At 37.4% G+C, this 17303-nt stretch overlaps 1 protein-coding gene across 5 annotated transcripts in view; it reads left to right on the top strand.

Moving 5' to 3' along the window:
- The window catches only part of LOC107738499 (band 4.1-like protein 5), a 52024-nt gene that overhangs the window by 17864 nt on the left and 16857 nt on the right, over window positions 1-17303 (top strand). For 4 of the 5 annotated variants that reach the window (XM_016550249.1, XM_016550251.1, XM_016550250.1 and 1 more), the window contains exons 4-17: window positions 1775-1817; window positions 2308-2386; window positions 2472-2516; window positions 2832-2884; window positions 3908-4028; window positions 4351-4438; window positions 4553-4641; window positions 5443-5533; window positions 8464-8633; window positions 9561-9667; window positions 10029-10047; window positions 10949-10988; window positions 11787-11911; window positions 17055-17200. In XM_016550249.1, coding sequence (XP_016405735.1) covers window positions 1775-1817; window positions 2308-2386; window positions 2472-2516; window positions 2832-2884; window positions 3908-4028; window positions 4351-4438; window positions 4553-4641; window positions 5443-5533; window positions 8464-8633; window positions 9561-9667; window positions 10029-10047; window positions 10949-10988; window positions 11787-11911; window positions 17055-17200 — 1216 coding nt within the window. The remainder of the gene's footprint in view (window positions 1-1774; window positions 1818-2307; window positions 2387-2471; window positions 2517-2831; window positions 2885-3907; window positions 4029-4350; window positions 4439-4552; window positions 4642-5442; window positions 5534-8463; window positions 8634-9560; window positions 9668-10028; window positions 10048-10948; window positions 10989-11786; window positions 11912-17054; window positions 17201-17303) is intronic. The other variant, XM_016550252.1, reaches the window with a different exon arrangement.

Consider the following 17303-nt stretch of genomic DNA (forward strand, 5'->3'; position numbering starts at 1 on the left):
CCTTCTCGAATTACCTACTGTTTTTTGACAAACACCAAGGTCGTGTGGTGATTTAATTACCGTCCGAATCCACAACTTTGAGTTTTCAAAAAAAAAATCTATATAAAATTCATTGTTTGAATCTTTTTGTCCACTGCAGAGCACCATATGATAAGTGTTGAGCTTCGCCGTAATTTGCACGCATTTTTAAGATATAGCCTACATTTATTACGGAAATGTTGGAAAGTATTTAAGAACAATAGTTAATCACCGCTTCACCACAGCGGCTGGAAGATGTTGAGAACAAAAAGGAGAAAGAGAAATAAAGCACATTACATTTAAAATGTGCCGTTATTCTGGCAGCAACAGCTCTGCAATACCATTTTAAAATACGTAGCCTATTATATATTATTACATTAAAAATATAAATCAAGCAGCTTCATGCTTACTTTATGTAAATAAAATGCTGCATTATTATTTCCGCTAAATTCCCCATTTTAAATATGCAAGACAAAACCATTCATCTATATAGCGTGTCTGTCTTTCTATTTTTAAACTGGAGATTTAAATAATCAAATGATACATATGATATTATTATTACATTAAATATGAATTTATTCTCATTATTATAAGCATATGCCATTTTATTCACAGCAGACAATCATGCAACCGACCACGTGAGCAGCGCCCGTGTTCCCACAAAACTCGCTCCTCCACTGTGAATAAATCGCCATCCGAATGCATACGTTTTATCACTGAGGTGCCATGCAAATATATTTTTACCGATGTCCACATGAGAAACAATTACCGTCCGAATAGGGCTTTAGAGAGAGTTTCATCATCTTGACTGTCGTAACCGAACGCGACGCGCAGTTTGATCACTGAATGGAGGATGACAGACCTCTGTCAGCCGCAGCGGAGAGAAGAGTTTACGTGAACTTTTAATTTAACGACTTAAATATTCATCTGTACCCCCAGAATTCCTGGCTGTTTGGATACTGTTTTTAATGCTGCACCTAGCTAAATTTTGTTCAAGATTTGGTGCATTCAAGGTTTGGCCAACTTGCATTGTAGACACATAGTTACTACACAGTCAATAAAAATCAGGAGCTTTTACCTCAATCACATCTCTTTTTTTTTTTTTTTCATTTTACTTTGCAGCTTAATTTGCTTTAACTTTTCTGATGGTTCCTTTTTCAGTATTAGCAATGGTTATTTAATAACGTCTGTTCAACTTATTAAAAAGAACTTCAGTACTCACATTCTGATAAACTTTCTTTATTGACAGACAGCTATGTACCTTTAAGAGTAATAAAATGTTGAATGTGCAAAGAGCAGCAGACAGAGCTCAGGCTAGTGCAGAGTCTTACGTGTAGAACAGAAAGAGGGAGGAAAGAGCGTGTGAGGAATGTGTGGGAGAGATTGAGACACTCTATTCTTCCATCATCGTGAGTGTCTCCTCCCTCCCTCCCTCCCTCCCTCCACATTGTTCATGCATCACCCCGTTAGAGCAGCCCAGCTCAATAGACGGGACAGAATTTTCTGGTGTTTTCAAACCAGAGTATGAAAACACTTTTTGCCCACCAGCCAAAGTGGCTCATGAATAACCATTTTTATTTATTTTTTTTATTTTTATTTTTTTTACCAGACGTGTTGTTAAATGTTAGTAATGTCTTGAATAAAAACATCAAAAGGACTACCATGGGATTGATATTTTTAATATTATACATGCAGCAAACTTAAGGTTCTCCACATCCCCAAACATATGACATGTTTCATTTACTTACATTTACAGCACTGGCTTGATGTCACCAAGAGCATCAAAAAGCAAGTCAAAAGTAAGTAAAATGCTGTTCTTACTACTGAACTCACTTCTTTGTAAATGCTGTTTTGGAGAGGTTTGATTATTGGAACAGTAAAAAGGCCTGATAGAATACACTTGAACACTCCTCCATACAAAATTAACCGTGGTTATTTACTCAGAAGCTCTGTTCCAAACCTTGTGGGCTGCCTTGCATTGTATCTAGGTAGGCAGCTCACAAGTCTTTGTAACAGAGCAATGTTTTTAGTTATTCTTAGTGCTCTCAGAAATAGCTGTTTGAATAAGGTTAATGCTTAACTATTTCTGTGAAGGGCAGGTCATAATGAACCATGAAATGGAAACTATTTGTATTTCATCACTTGCATGACATCCTTTCTGAAATGTTTAGCCATAATTTTTTTACACCACAATAAGCTGTATATTTGTGCACTAAAAACTCAACCATTTCTAGTAAGGCATTTTGCTGACCGTATCTGTTATGTTCTCTACCTTTTGCCTTGATTCAGTTGGACCACCATATTGCCTCCATATGAGAGTAAAGTTCTACTCCTCAGAGCCCAACAACTTGCACGAGGAGCTGACAAGGTTCACCCTGTTTATACCATTAACAATCTACTAATATTCACCCAACTGTTGTACTCACTTCTTTCATCTTCATTATGTCTTGTAGATACCTTTTTGTACTACAGTTAAAGCAGGACATTCTCAGTGGCAAGTAAGTGGCAAGTTATTTTGAATTGTGTCCTGAATGTTAAAAATTAATGACATTTGTCTGTGTATTATTTAAAGGTTGGCTACATAAAATGTGTTTTTGAGTAATGGGTAGTTTACATTGACACAGTTCCATTCTTAAAAATACAGTGGCCCCAAAATAAGTTGTTTGGATATATTGATGCAACAACCTTTCACATCTGACACAGTCTGTCATAAATGTCTCACTGTAATAAAGTGCTTTGAAAAAACACTTTTATAAACCTTAAATTCCTGATGATTTTGTCTAAATACACTGTGATCACCATGTTTAATCCAGGTTAGAGTGCCCATTCGACACAGCAGTGGAGTTGGCTTCGTATGCTTTACAGGGTAAGTGACAGAACTGTATGTTTCCTGAAATCAATTCAGAACCAGTTCTTGAAATCAAGATAAATTTTTTTAAAGGGTGCAACCATTTCTAATGTAAAATATATAAAAAAGTAATTTATTCCTGTCATGGCCAAGCTGAATTATCAGCAGACATTACTTCAGTCTTCTATGCCACATGATCCTTCAGAAATCATTTGTGCAGAAGAAACATTTATTATTATTGTCAATGTTGAAAACAGTCGTGCTGCTTCATATTTTAATGGAAACCGTTATGCAGTTTTTAAGGGTGCTTTGAACATAACGATTCATAGAACAGAGTTTATTTGTGATAGAAAAATATTGTAATATCTTTACTGTCACTTTTGATTAATTTAATGTGTCCTTGCTGAATAAACGTTTCAATTTCTTTCAAACATTTGAACAGTAGTGTATATTATACTATATTTACACATTCTTTTCATTTGAAGGGGTCACATGACATCAAAGAATTCAGTTTCTTAGCTTGTTCCGAACTTCTGCAACATTTTGGGTCACAGAGAAAGAGGTTGGACAACGGTTTGAAGCATTTCTCTCTCTAAAAATAAATGACATCTCATTAGTGTGGGTCTGAAAGAAAGGGCTCCTTAATTATCCCCCTCTTCCTACTGTGCTCTGATCTTCTACATAAATGCACAGCACTCTCCTGTCATTTAGAAACTTTTTTATGCTGTTTTGGAAACAGTCATGTAATCAAGTTTTGAGGGTCTTTTTCTGACATGTTTTATCTGTTGGAGAGAATGATTTGTCCTCGTTCTTTCTAATCTTCATGATGTCACCACCTGTAGCTGGAACAACTTGAACTGAGTTGTAACATTATGACAAAAGGTGCAACCAGTTACAATACTTTCCTGCAAAAACTGGTACAGTTCAGGCCATTATGGAGCATTCAGTCCTGATAACTCTCATTTTTATACCAGAAAAAAAGAATTACTGACACTTTTGAATGCCACTTTTTTGTTGACCTGTGGAACCTTTATTTTTCAGCTGAATTGGGTGATTGTGACCCTGCTGAACACGGACTTGACCTGGTGTCAGAATTCCGCTTCATCTCAGACCAGACGGAAGAAATGGAAGCAGCCATCTACAATGCATGGAAGGAGTGCAGGTATAAATAAGGGAGCTCATTCTATAAAAACATACCTCCTATCCGCACATGACGACTCCTTTTAAGTAAGCGCTTAGAGAGGAAATATAAACGTAAAGCAGGTGAATGAATGTCAATGTGTGGGTCATCAGCTCTGACTCTTCTTGGATCTCTCCTGCCTACTCAACCAAAGCTCTGCTGTTGACCCTGAACACTTCGTATGTGATTTACGACCCATCACTGTAACCTCGACAAGTTGTAATCTGCAGCAGATGTGCATCAGCTTGGGTTGTTTTATTTTCTTTAGATTTTGCTTTACCCTGTTTTTTTGGTGATGTCGCAGGGGCCAGATGCCAGCACAAGCTGAGATAAACTACCTGAATAAGGCCAAATGGCTGGAGATGTATGGGGTGGACATGCATATGGTCAAGGTATGCATTTGAAGCATGCATGTTTGTTAAAATCAAGATTTTGAGGAGGACTCTCTTCGGTCTGGGTATTTATCCGGAAACTTATCTGTTCTTTATGTTACCGCGATCCTCCAGGCACGGGACGGAAATGAATACAGCCTAGGTTTGACCCCCACCGGAGTGCTCGTGTTTGAGGGGGAAACTAAAATTGGCCTATTCTTCTGGTAAGTACTCCCTCACCAGCTCTTTACAGCTGAAGTGTGTAATTTTCTGCATCACTAGCAGCTACAAAAAGGGAATTGTGAAAAAACCCCAAAAATAAATACATTTTACATTTTCAGAAAAAATAATACGAAAAAAATGAGTGATTTTAACAAAAAAAACTGGTTCCTGTGGGTCCTTGAGTCTTAAATTCAGTTTTATAAAATGTAAAGTAATACAAAGTCTTAAATATATTACATGGTATAAAAAAAGTCTTACATTTTGAGACAGAAAAGCAGTTACTTTCAAATGGCTTAATGTGATCTCCCTCATCTGTTGGAAGTAATAAAGCAGAGACATTTCAGAATAAGAGTACCAGAGTATTTCAGGTTTGTTTAGAATTAAAAAATCCCACATTATGCATTAAATATTTTTTCCTTGTTATTATTGTTATTTTGGCTATGCAATATAATATGTCTGACATTTAATTTAACACAAACTCTTGTCTCCTCTCTCTGGACTGCCCCATCACAGGAAATACTAAAAAACATTATTTAACACATTCAGTGTATAGATGTTACTAGTATTACCACAATAATCTGTAAACACATTATTATTGAGATATTGGTACATAAACCAATATCAATACATATTAAATAAAACATGTCTTGAGTGTTTTAAACTTGCAGTTACCCTGTTTTGCTGATAAACAATGTTAAATCCTCATTGAATGTGTTTAATTAAGTAAAATATTCTGAGATACATGTAATGTCAATGTAATGACAATGGTCATTTTATCTAAAGCAAACTGGTTGTCTGCACAGGCCCAAGATCACGCGTCTGGACTTTAAGAAAAGCAAACTAACCCTGGTGGTAGTGGAGGATGATGAACAGGTAATGCAGGAGACAGAAGAGGTAAAGACACATCTCACCCACACAGACACGCACGCATGTACAGGTTCACACATCATCTGCTTGTGAGGGGTGATCACTAACAGTATGCACACTCATGACTCGAGTGTGGTTTAAAGCTGGTATTAACATGCACCATAAATGTATCTCCTGTCACCACTTCTGACCGTTCAAACGGTTGTTTTGTTCGTACATAGCTAGCAAGTTTAAAAGCAGTTGGTAGGTGTGTAGGTGGTCCCAAAGTTATTTGAGGTGTATTAGAACCCGTTTATGTTTATGCTACAAATGCGATGTAGCATGCCGTTTCTTTTGTGATGTGAAGCATGTGTCTTACTGCATCCAGGAACAAACCACTTTTTTGTGTGTGTATGTGCTCTTGCTGAGACTGTTGGCATCTCTCCAGCTTGAATTAATAAATGACAGTCTCCCTTCAGGCATGCCTGGCATCTGAAACACTTCACACTTTATAAAGGACTGGAGCTGTGAATGTGTGGACAGAACTGCCCATCACTCGAAGTTTGAACATATACAATAACAATGTCAGTCATGACTCTAGGGCTGGGCGATATGACGATATTATCGTATATCGACGATGTCTCGTAAGTATCGCGATGTCGATGTCAACAGTCAGGTAACAGACGATTATCGACATTATCGGGAAAAAAGAAACTTATTTTTTATAAGTTGTAAAAAATATTTTACATAGCCCCATAGTCACCATACAGGTCTTTTTGCATGCAAGAATTAAATAATTTAGTAGGAGGGTTGGGCATCGAAAAGCTATTCCAATTTCGGAAATCAGATCAGATGCATAAGGTCAGGAATCAAATTACTTGTTATAAAATTATACATTACGATTCTGCTTCTCGATTTCTGTATGCGCTTTTATTGTGATTTCAAAAGATTCAACTGCAAGAAGACGAAATAGAACTCACTTCTGCACTCGCGCGCTGTTTTCTGTGCTGCACACACACACAAAACGCACGCACAAAAGCCGCCTCTTTAGTACAAAAGTACTATATCTCAGCTCGCCCCTCAACATGCATGTGTTCGGAGATTCGGCAGCCCAACACTGAATATTATTTTGTGGACGTTGTATTTTGATTAATAAAATAAAAATTATAAAAATTACAATACAAAAATGAAATTTACATTACGCTTCTTCTAAATAAATAAAGCAGTTGTTTTTATTTCGTTAAAAATGGGCCAAAAGAGACCTCCGAACTAGTAGGCTACCAGAAAGAAAGAAAAAAAAAAGCCTTAATGAACTTAAAATTGGGTTCTATTATTTTATCCTCAACAGTTCTCCTGACAAAACTAAATTCATTTCAAACACAAATTTGATAAGAACAGAGTGGAAATTATTAGCAACACCAAAATAACAACAAAGCTAATGGTTTCTGTTAGTTTAAGCAAAACCAAACTTTGTGGCAATAATTAAGACCAAACTGAACATGGTGTGTGTTTATGGTGCATGTCGGCAATGTTGTCTCGGCGGGGGCGGGGCGTGGTGGAGTTGGGGCTTACGTAGACAATATTATCGGATATCGCGATATTTTTAAAGGCGATTATCGATAATATATTTTTGACATATCGCCCAGCTCTACATGACTCATGACACATGACACATGATGGTGTCAGACAGCCAGCAAATGTGTATTTTTATGTATTTTCTTGCACAATTTTTTTTTTCTGTAATAATCGCAATTTTTGCCACATTGTGCAGCCCTGTAATCATGCACAAGAAGTCTGTATTAGGGGTGCTCCGATTGATTGGCTACCGATCACTATCGGCCGATAATCACGTTGGGAGGATTGATCGGCGGTCTCTAAAAAGGTCGATCTCAAAAAAACGATCTCAAGCTGATGACGCTACCGTGAGAGGTTTGGCATGACATGCAGTGGCACCTGTCCGGTCTCTGTCCGGCGCGGGTGAAATAATTATAATGCTGAAGGTCAGGTACTCACCTTCATATTTCTTAATTAAATAACTTATAAAGTAATTTGAAAACCTTGTGTGAGACGTAATTTCTTAAAAGTGAGTGAATCACCGCACGTGCTCTCTTTCTCTCTCAAAATACGCAAATGGCTTCAAATCACCACACAACGCGTCTGTCTATAAGCGACCTGCACGCTGCACTGTTTACACAGGAATTGTCACTTGCACAATAGAGGCAGTGTCACATCGTCACTAAAGTTTATAAATTGCATTACTTTTGAATTCTTACCAGTGTTTAACCATTCAGCGCTCGCGCACTCTCCTGGAGACCATACGCTCATGCACACTCGCAGCATACACACATAACGTTTGCAGTGCATACGTGGTGCGTATTTTTTTCCGTGCTCATGTTAACTAATTAAAGCGCTCACACTGCACCCGGCAGTGCGTTCCAGTAGCGGTGCATCTGCAGCAGTGTAGAGATCGTTTCTGCAGTCTATTGCTGCGCTGCAAGCAAAGAATTCAAGTAACAGCGCATTGTTTGCAGGAAATATGAACATGGATTGACACTGTCTAAAAATCCTGATTGGAGTATCACAATAAATAGGTATGAATTATAAAAAGAAGGTTTTAAAAAGATCAGTATCGGTATCGGCAGATACTGCTTTCTGTGATCGGCCTCAAAAATCCTGATCGGAGCACCCCTAGTCTGTATGTATGTAAAATAGCTAAAATAGTTTTGGCAGTTTGGAAAAATTTGTGTACCCTGAAAGGTAACTTTGTCTAGAAAGTTCAAATTAGCTTCTGTTAATAATGTAACGAAGGTGTCTAGTCTAGTGATTAAGCCTTTCTTGGTGGTTAAGCCAATATGTTCTCAACAACATTTGTCAGCATATTCTTGATTTTACATTTGTTTATGCCTTCTTCATTCCTTTTGTAACACCAGAGGACAAGTTAGTAGTGAATTGCTCTTACATTTTGACCTCTGCTGTAGGGGAAAGAGCAGGAGCACACGTTCGTCTTCCGCATGGACCATCCGAAGGCTTGCAAGCATCTGTGGAAGTGTGCCGTTGAGCACCATTCCTTCTTCCGCCTACGTGGCCCGGTCCAGAAGAGTTCAACCCGCTCTGGGTTCGTCCGCATGGGCTCACGTTTCAGATACAGGTCATTTTTTTCTAGAGTTCATTAGTCATTTGTCCATCATGAGTGTCTGGCAGATAATAAAACAGAGAAAAAAATCCTACAGACTTCTGACAATGACTCAAAGTTAGCACACACTAAAACCACTCAGCCAGCTTAGCACACACTAAAACCATCAACTGAATGGCAATGCCCTGGTGCCGACTCACAACAAGCATTGTAGAGGCTTGCCATGTCCGATTTAATAATTGTGTAATATACATTTCCCGGATATAGTTTATTTGAAGCTCTTAAAAATGTTACATCTCTACTTTTGCATCTGCAATGGCTTCAGTAGAGGCACATGTTCTCTTTTGATTTTAGTATAAACCCTTTCTAATCATGTCCAGTGGTCAGTTGAATGTTATTTTCTTTTTCTCTGGATTGAGATAAGACTTCCTGTTTTTCATAGGTCCTCCTCACAATATCTGCTAAGTTGTAAATCGTGGCATGTTCCATGCATGTGTATGTGTGTGTGTGTTGGTTGTCCTTACTATGGAATTGTATCTTATCTCCAGCTGCCAGCCCGGGTTTTGATGCTGTCCAGTTCGGCTCCCTATTGGCCAGGCTTTTTGTTTGCCTGCACTTATTTTAGCACTTATCCTTGCTCCAGAATGAACCTGTTTTTTTACGTCAATGAATTCACTTATCTTTGATTTCACATGTGTCTGTCTAATTTTTGTTGTTGTTGTTTTATTGTTTTTTTTGTTTTGTTAAATTGTTTGCTAATTCTGGTTGGTCTGCTTATCCTCCAAAGTACAGTGGCTTTTCTCTTTCAGACAACATTAGACTTTCATTAATCTAAGCCTGTAAAAGTAAATGTCTGCAGTCTTATCGAGTCAGCAGGGATTTATCAAGAAAGTTTTAAAGATATGCGTGTAACTGACATTCATTTCTTTTATTTGTGGGAAGTGGGAAGACAGAATATCAGACAACTAAGGCCAACAAAGCTAGACGTTCTGCCTCATTTGAAAGAAGACCAAGTCGCCGTTACTCTAGAAGGACCATGCAGAACAGAGGTGAGAAAATGTCTTGTGCTTTTTTGGGAATTAAAACTGGCTAAATGTGGTGATACTGCCAACATTTTCAGTAGCATGGCATTCTCATATTTAAGACCAGTATTTTTTTTTTTAAATAAATTTCATTTATTTAATCTTTTGATCCCATCAAGTAATAGTCTGATTTGTTACAGTGAACCAGTCATCACTTTTCAAAATCACTTTATCAAATAGTTGACTTTTGCTTTACTGCTTTGAGTCTGTGATATGTACTATCTTAAAGCCCCAACACTGTTTCAGTTCCATTCACATAATTCTGTTGTGACTTCAGCTTTATGTGATCTTGCATAATAACATGCTCATGTTTTTTGTTTCCCCGCAGGTCCTAAAAAATCCTCAGAGTAAGTATTTTACATTCCTTTTGTTTTTGTGCAATGGAATTCTTATGGCTCTCGTATAGTGATGAGGTGACTTCCAGTTTCAACATCAGTCATAAAGTATGTGTCATTTAAAAGCACACAAACACACTGTTCAGAGCTGTTCAGAGATTCTATGGACTCTATTGTGTTACTATACTAGTGTATATTAGTTACTGTTGTAGTATTACTATATAGTGTCGTGTGTATAGTGACAGTTTATAAATGCTGAATGATTTAATGCCCAGAGTCTTTTGATTTTTATTTTATACCAAAATGGGCAATAAGGCAATCAGTATTGTACTGAGAGGTGCTTTTCTGAATTATTGTTTTACTCTTACATGTACAAGCATCCTAAAACCATGATTTTTGTTTTGAGTTATTTTTTTAAACATGATTTCAATGTGATATAAGACATTAAGTATTACTACTACTACTGTTTTATTTCGTTCTTATTCCAGGGGCTAGTCTGTCAGCTTAAGCACATGCTGTCAGACTGAGTGTTCCACTTTAGTCTTATAAGCATCCCTACTTAGACTGGGATTCAGCTGGTGTTAAAGGTGCAAACATGAACAACATCATGTGCAGGCACTTTTGTAGTGCTGATTTATGGGGAATCAAGACTCATGCTGTGACTAATACAATAATGCTTCACAAGTATGATTGTTTAACTAATTGTATTTTTAAAGATCTGGTAATTTGCTGAAAACAACATCAGGAAAGTTTTGGCTCACTGTTATCCAGTGTTGTTTTGACCTGACCAGGTTTTCTGGTCACCTCTATAAAAGGACCATCTTTGTACTGCCTACTGAAGTCAGTCAACAGTAGCTCATTAACCCTGACATTAGTTATTATATCACTTGCATTTTCTCTTCTCTTTCCACAGTAACCACAATAACGGAGTGAGCCTAAGCTTAGAAACAAAGGTAGTACCTTCTTTCTGTTCTACAATTATTAGTTTTTAAGCCAGTGTTTATTGTTATATTATTTGATTTAATAGGAAATGTCCAGTCATATTTCACTCCAAACTTGAGGAAAATTATTGCATATGAGTAAATTGAAGAAAATAAAGCCGCCTTTATTGCTTTATATTACCTTTTTTGTTGCATTCTGACATTGTTTTTCTCCCAAGTTCTCAAAGTAATGCAAAATGTATGATGTTACAGTGTTACAAAATATAATGTTACAAAAGTTTCAATACTGATCAGCATTATCATGATTTCTGAAGGATCGTGTGATCTGAAAACGGGACTAATGCTGAAACTTCAGCTGTGCCGTCACAGAAATAATTAATATTTTTAAATATATTAAAATAGACAACACTTATTTTTATAATATTACTTTTTTATTGTTTTTGATCAAATTAAATGCAGCCTTGGTAAGCATAAAAGACTTAAAAAAAATTTTTTAAATATCTTACCAACCCCAAACTTTTGAAACAATTGAAATCACAATTTTAATAATATAAATACAGTAAATGTTAATTATGAATTTGACTTGTTAAAAAGAAACTTGACACATACATTTGATCACCCATTTGTTTATCACTATGAATGAGTCAGTGACGTTTATTTGTTAGTATATACTGCATATTTCTAAATAGTTTGATTTGAACTTCATCTTTTTGATCATGCATTTGCTCACTTGGCTTGGAAAGGCTGTTTTGCTTTTTTTGCTTTAGTTTTTGCAGTACCTAAATGCATCCTGCATGCTTCTTTCCTCAGCCCACCCAAACACGGCCTCCCTGGTCTGGTATGCCTGTGGTCAGCAGCCCACCCTCTGCACCGGGACCCATGGAAATCGAAACCCTCCCTAGGAGCCCCGGAGGCAGCCACTCGGACAAGAGGAGGTGAGCTACTCACAATTTTAATGCAATAAGACCTTTAAGCAGGTTAATCTGATTCCCTGCTGTTACTTCAGGCCCATGCACAGCCAGTTAACATCACTTTGGAAGAGTGCAACACTTGTATAAATGATATATTTGTGCTGTTTGGCGGTGCTGCTGGTGTGTTGGTGAGCTGGTGTGGTTGTGGTGCTGGCTGGTGACTGGTACTGAAGGTGCTTCATACTGTTTAGCTTTGACATTGAGCAGATGGCTGCTTCAGCACAGGAGAAAACACCTGCTGGGCTGACAACAACAAACTCTTTCTTGACGTGAATGGCCTGTCTTTCTCTCGTACTCTCTTTTTTCCCTGCCTTGCTTTGTCTCCCGAGGCTGTGTTTGGGGTTATTGTGCTGTGCAGAGCTTTGCCTTAAACTTGAAATATTGAAAAGAAATGAAATCAGTGGGATTATCGAGTTGGATATGTTGTCCTGTCTTATGAAAATTTGATCCTTGTTCCTTAATGTTATAGCTATTTTTTGTCTGAACTTTCTAGTCAGATGTTCTGAAACCCCAGTGGCCTTTTCATAAGGCAAGGTATGTACACTCCTGTTTTCAACCCTTCATAGACTCGCTTCAGCCAATCAGTACATCTCTGAGGGAGTCTTCGTGATTGGCTTTCAGTCATTTTTTCAATCAGTTATTTTTCTTCTGGCTGGGCAAATCAGTGTCTGCTTCAGTTCTTGATTCTAGTTCAAACCAATCCAATCAGTGGGGTAGGCCTGTGATCTCAGCTTTAAATATCTTACCAACCCCAAACTTTTGAAACAATTGAAATCACAATTTTAATAATATAAATACAGTAAATGTTAATTATGAATTTGACTTGTTAAAAAGAAACTTGACACATACATTTGATCACCCATTTGTTTATCACTATGAATGAGTCAGTGACGTTTATTTGTTAGTATATACTGCATATTTCTAAATAGTTTGATTTGAACTTCATCTTTTTGATCATGCATTTGCTCACTTGGCTTGGAAAGGCTGTTTTGCTTTTTTTGCTTTAGTTTTTGCAGTACCTAAATGCATCCTGCATGCTTCTTTCCTCAGCCCACCCAAACACGGCCTCCCTGGTCTGGTATGCCTGTGGTCAGCAGCCCACCCTCTGCACCGGGACCCATGGAAATCGAAACCCTCCCTAGGAGCCCCGGAGGCAGCCACTCGGACAAGAGGAGGTGAGCTACTCACAATTTTAATGCAATAAGACCTTTAAGCAGGTTAATCTGATTCCCTGCTGTTACTTCAGGCCCATGCACAGCCAGTTAACATCACTTTGGAAGAGTGCAACACTTGTATAAATGATATATTTGTGCTGTTTGGCGGTGCTGCTGGTGTGTTGGTGAGCTGGTGTGGTTGTGGTGCTGGCTGGTGACTGGTACTGAAGGTGCTTCATACTGTTTAGCTTTGACATTGAGCAGATGGCTGCTTCAGCACAGGAGAAAACACCTGCTGGGCTGACAACAACAAACTCTTTCTTGACGTGAATGGCCTGTCTTTCTCTCGTACTCTCTTTTTTCCCTGCCTTGCTTTGTCTCCCGAGGCTGTGTTTGGGGTTATTGTGCTGTGCAGAGCTTTGCCTTAAACTTGAAATATTGAAAAGAAATGAAATCAGTGGGATTATCGAGTTGGATATGTTGTCCTGTCTTATGAAAATTTGATCCTTGTTCCTTAATGTTATAGCTATTTTTTGTCTGAACTTTCTAGTCAGATGTTCTGAAACCCCAGTGGCCTTTTCATAAGGCAAGGTATGTACACTCCTGTTTTCAACCCTTCATAGACTCGCTTCAGCCAATCAGTACATCTCTGAGGGAGTCTTCGTGATTGGCTTTCAGTCATTTTTTCAATCAGTTATTTTTCTTCTGGCTGGGCAAATCAGTGTCTGCTTCAGTTCTTGATTCTAGTTCAAACCAATCCAATCAGTGGGGTAGGCCTGTGATCTCAGCTGGGTAAATAGAATAGTGGGGTGTAACAGCAAGCTGGAGCAGTCAGCATTCTGTTGTTGGCTTTGTGACTGTCCTGTTCTCTACTTCGTCAAAACTGAAACTAATACAGGTAGTCTCAGTACTAGTACCTTTGCTTGGCAAGTTCAAGATGGAATCAACAGACAGGTGGACATCACTTTCTGGTGACAATTTCTAACTTATTACAACTTCTCCTCACTAACCAAACACAACCCCTTCTGCCTAACCTAGTTTTGTTTACTCAAGTATATTTTATTCTTTGAAATCATTCAGCCCTCTTTTCTTGTCACCTTACATCTGTCTTACCATCTGCTTCCCCATGACCTTGCAATTTTTTATAATAATAGTAACAATTTTTATTTTTATTTATTACTTTTAATTAGTATTAATAATAATTAATTAGTATAATTAAATTATATCATTAATAGTAACAATATTAATAGAAAAAAATATTCATTTTGCTTTACGACAGATTAATAAGCAAGAATAGTAAGCTATAAAAATACTTTGTACAATGCCTGTACAACCATTTCAAACTAATTACTAGGCCTGCACGATATATCGAAATATCGCAAATGTAAATATCGCAATATGCATATTGCAACGGCGTGCGATATCTGAATCATTTTAATAATAAGCTACTTAAATCAAAACGTTGCAAAAGATCAAAGTTTTAGTTCGATCGTTTTTTTACACTTTAAGCAATATCGTATCGCATATCGAATATCGCATTTTTTTAACAAGGTATCGCATATGGGTTTTTTTTCCAATATCGCACAGCACTACTAATTACACTGTGAAACAAATTTTTATTAAAGTTGTTTCACTTATTTTTAATGTTATGAATTTTGACATGCTGAATATGAAAATCACATTACTTTTTGTGTATAATTTACAGTGCTCATGAAAACTAAAAAAAATGTGTTGACAACTTATACAAGCTAATCTTTTAGAAGTCATGCATAAAAATCACATGGTACATGCAAAATACTGAGCTAACAACAATTTACCTGACCTAAATATTTAATAAAATGTTAATGCTATGTGAAAATAAATAGTACAATAATAATTATCACCACATAATTACAGAAGAAACATAAAACATTTAAGTGAAACTATTTTTCTTACATTGTGTTATTTGCTCAGTAGTTTAAATTATGTGAATCATGTGTTCATTGTTGAATGCAATGAGGAAAGAAGAAAGATGCTGAATAGTAGTTCAGGAAACATTTGCATGCAGTTAACTAATGCTTCCTTTTTTTTTTTTTTTTACTCTATTCTTTATATTTACTTTTACTCTTGTCCTGTGATCTGCTCTCTTTATGTTGCCTACCCTTTTTCGACTTCTGCACATCAGACTCTACAGTATTCCTGTCCTTCATGCTAACACTCCCCCCTCCTCCACTGACCCATCCAGGCTTCACTCCCACCCTCAATCCCACCAGCGTGACCGACAGGCACCTCCCTGCACCTCCTTTCATACACGGATGCTGCCACAGCCCCTCCACCCCCGCATTCTTCGGATACAAACTGAGTGCCAGGGAACGCTGGGATAAAAGGCATATTCTCTGACTGAGTTCAAGTGAAACTACCTGGGCTAAAGTCTTCCCCTCGTTTTAACCATTCAAGCATTCTGTGGCCTTCCCTTCCGAGACTGAAACCAGCCAGAGAGATGAGATAACCTTCATGGGAGAACCCTGAAATCCTTACTGTGGCTGTACTTTCGATGAGAACGACTTGGTCATTATTCAGCCAGCTTCATCACCCAGGAAATATCCTGTTGACATTTATTTTAGCTATTTATTAAACATTTAAGTTATGCCTTGATCATCATAACCACACTTTTACTATACATTTGAAACAAAGATATTAGACATTTTCCACAAATAGGGAACAAAGTAAGGCATTAAACTCTTAAAAATTAAGTATTTCCAGTGAAAGGAAGTACATGACATTTAGAAAATGTTGTTTGTATTTCAAGAAGCCAAGCTAAATGTTGTATGAGATTTGATTTTGTTATTGTAGTAATAAACATTAAATATAAGCATTTATAAAAGAAAAACTAAAACAACAAAGTTGGGTAACAGACAGTCCTACCTAAGCTGGGACTCTTTTTGGGTAGACTATTTCATATAAATTGAAAAGAAATATTTTTCTTCATAAGAACATTGGATTTGTGCTTTTAGGGAGTAGGGAAACATATTTGTGGAAAGTGCCATTATAATTATATATTTTATTTCAGTGTGTGATCAGAATTATCTGATTATTGACTTTTTTATCCAGTTGACAATGTGTAGTGCAGTATACACTGTTTTTAGATTGTCTACAGTACTATAACCAAAGGACAGATGTATCTTGCATGGCTTTAAGACAATTGATTAAAATTAACAAAGAGAAGCAACTCCCCATTGTATGTTTCAATTTCTCTTTAGGTTTTTACTATGCATTTCTGTAAATGATGAACTTTGTCTCGTCTCAAGCCTGGAAGGTTTTTTATTTTTTTATTTTTACTTCGTTTATACAGACACTGAATACTGTAAAGTGCAAAGTGGGTTTAGTCAGTGTGGCGAGGAGTGATATGTCCAAAATTAAGCCTTTGAGTTTTAATCTCGTTCTAGCCGTTTATGGAATGTGACTGTTCCCTCCCTCTTTTCACTTAGGAAGGGAAGGAATACATCGCTTTTTGTGATTCTGGTACAGGCATTACTAATGTGCGTGTGTGTGGTCTTTTAATCTAGATCTAGTGGAATGTGTGCGGTCAGTTGGCATATGACTCCATTAGATAACGGTTCCATTCCTTTGGTGTGAAGTTCTTCAGTAATGCCTGTGTCTCTGCTCATTTTTGATTATAAAGGTTTCATTATTTTGATTATTTTGATTATTATGGTCATGCAGTACATCACATATAGAAATGCATATTCATTGCCCAACCATCGCTCAACACCCATCTGAACATGTCACATATTTGAAACGTGATACTGTGCTATTGCATAGCTGTAACTTGAGTCTTGGCCCGGCCTCAAGCATTTTTGTACAGGTGAGTCACATTTGTCATATATCTATCAATGTGGACCCTGTTTGAGCAGCACATACGGGGTTACATCCTGTAATTGACAGATGGTAATAAACCCTTTCATCCTTCACAGCATACCCTTGGTGACTGACCTCTTGGAGACATTCATAGATGAGGTTCTTCGAGTCCCTGTTCCCATGGTAACAGCAGAAGAAGTGGGACCAGGTTCTGCTCATACCACTGCCAGCACAGCCACAGAGGAGACCCTCTCTCTGACCGGTGAGTTAATACATCACAGATACAGTGGGATGCACTGGCAGAAATTTTGGACAACGTTTGTCTTGCTGAATTTTTTATATCCTAATAACTTAATTTGTTCACA

Source organism: Sinocyclocheilus rhinocerous, unplaced genomic scaffold (assembly GCF_001515625.1).
Source record: "Sinocyclocheilus rhinocerous isolate Xijiao unplaced genomic scaffold, SAMN03320098_v1.1 scaffold1215, whole genome shotgun sequence".
Taxonomy (NCBI): domain Eukaryota; kingdom Metazoa; phylum Chordata; class Actinopteri; order Cypriniformes; family Cyprinidae; genus Sinocyclocheilus; species Sinocyclocheilus rhinocerous.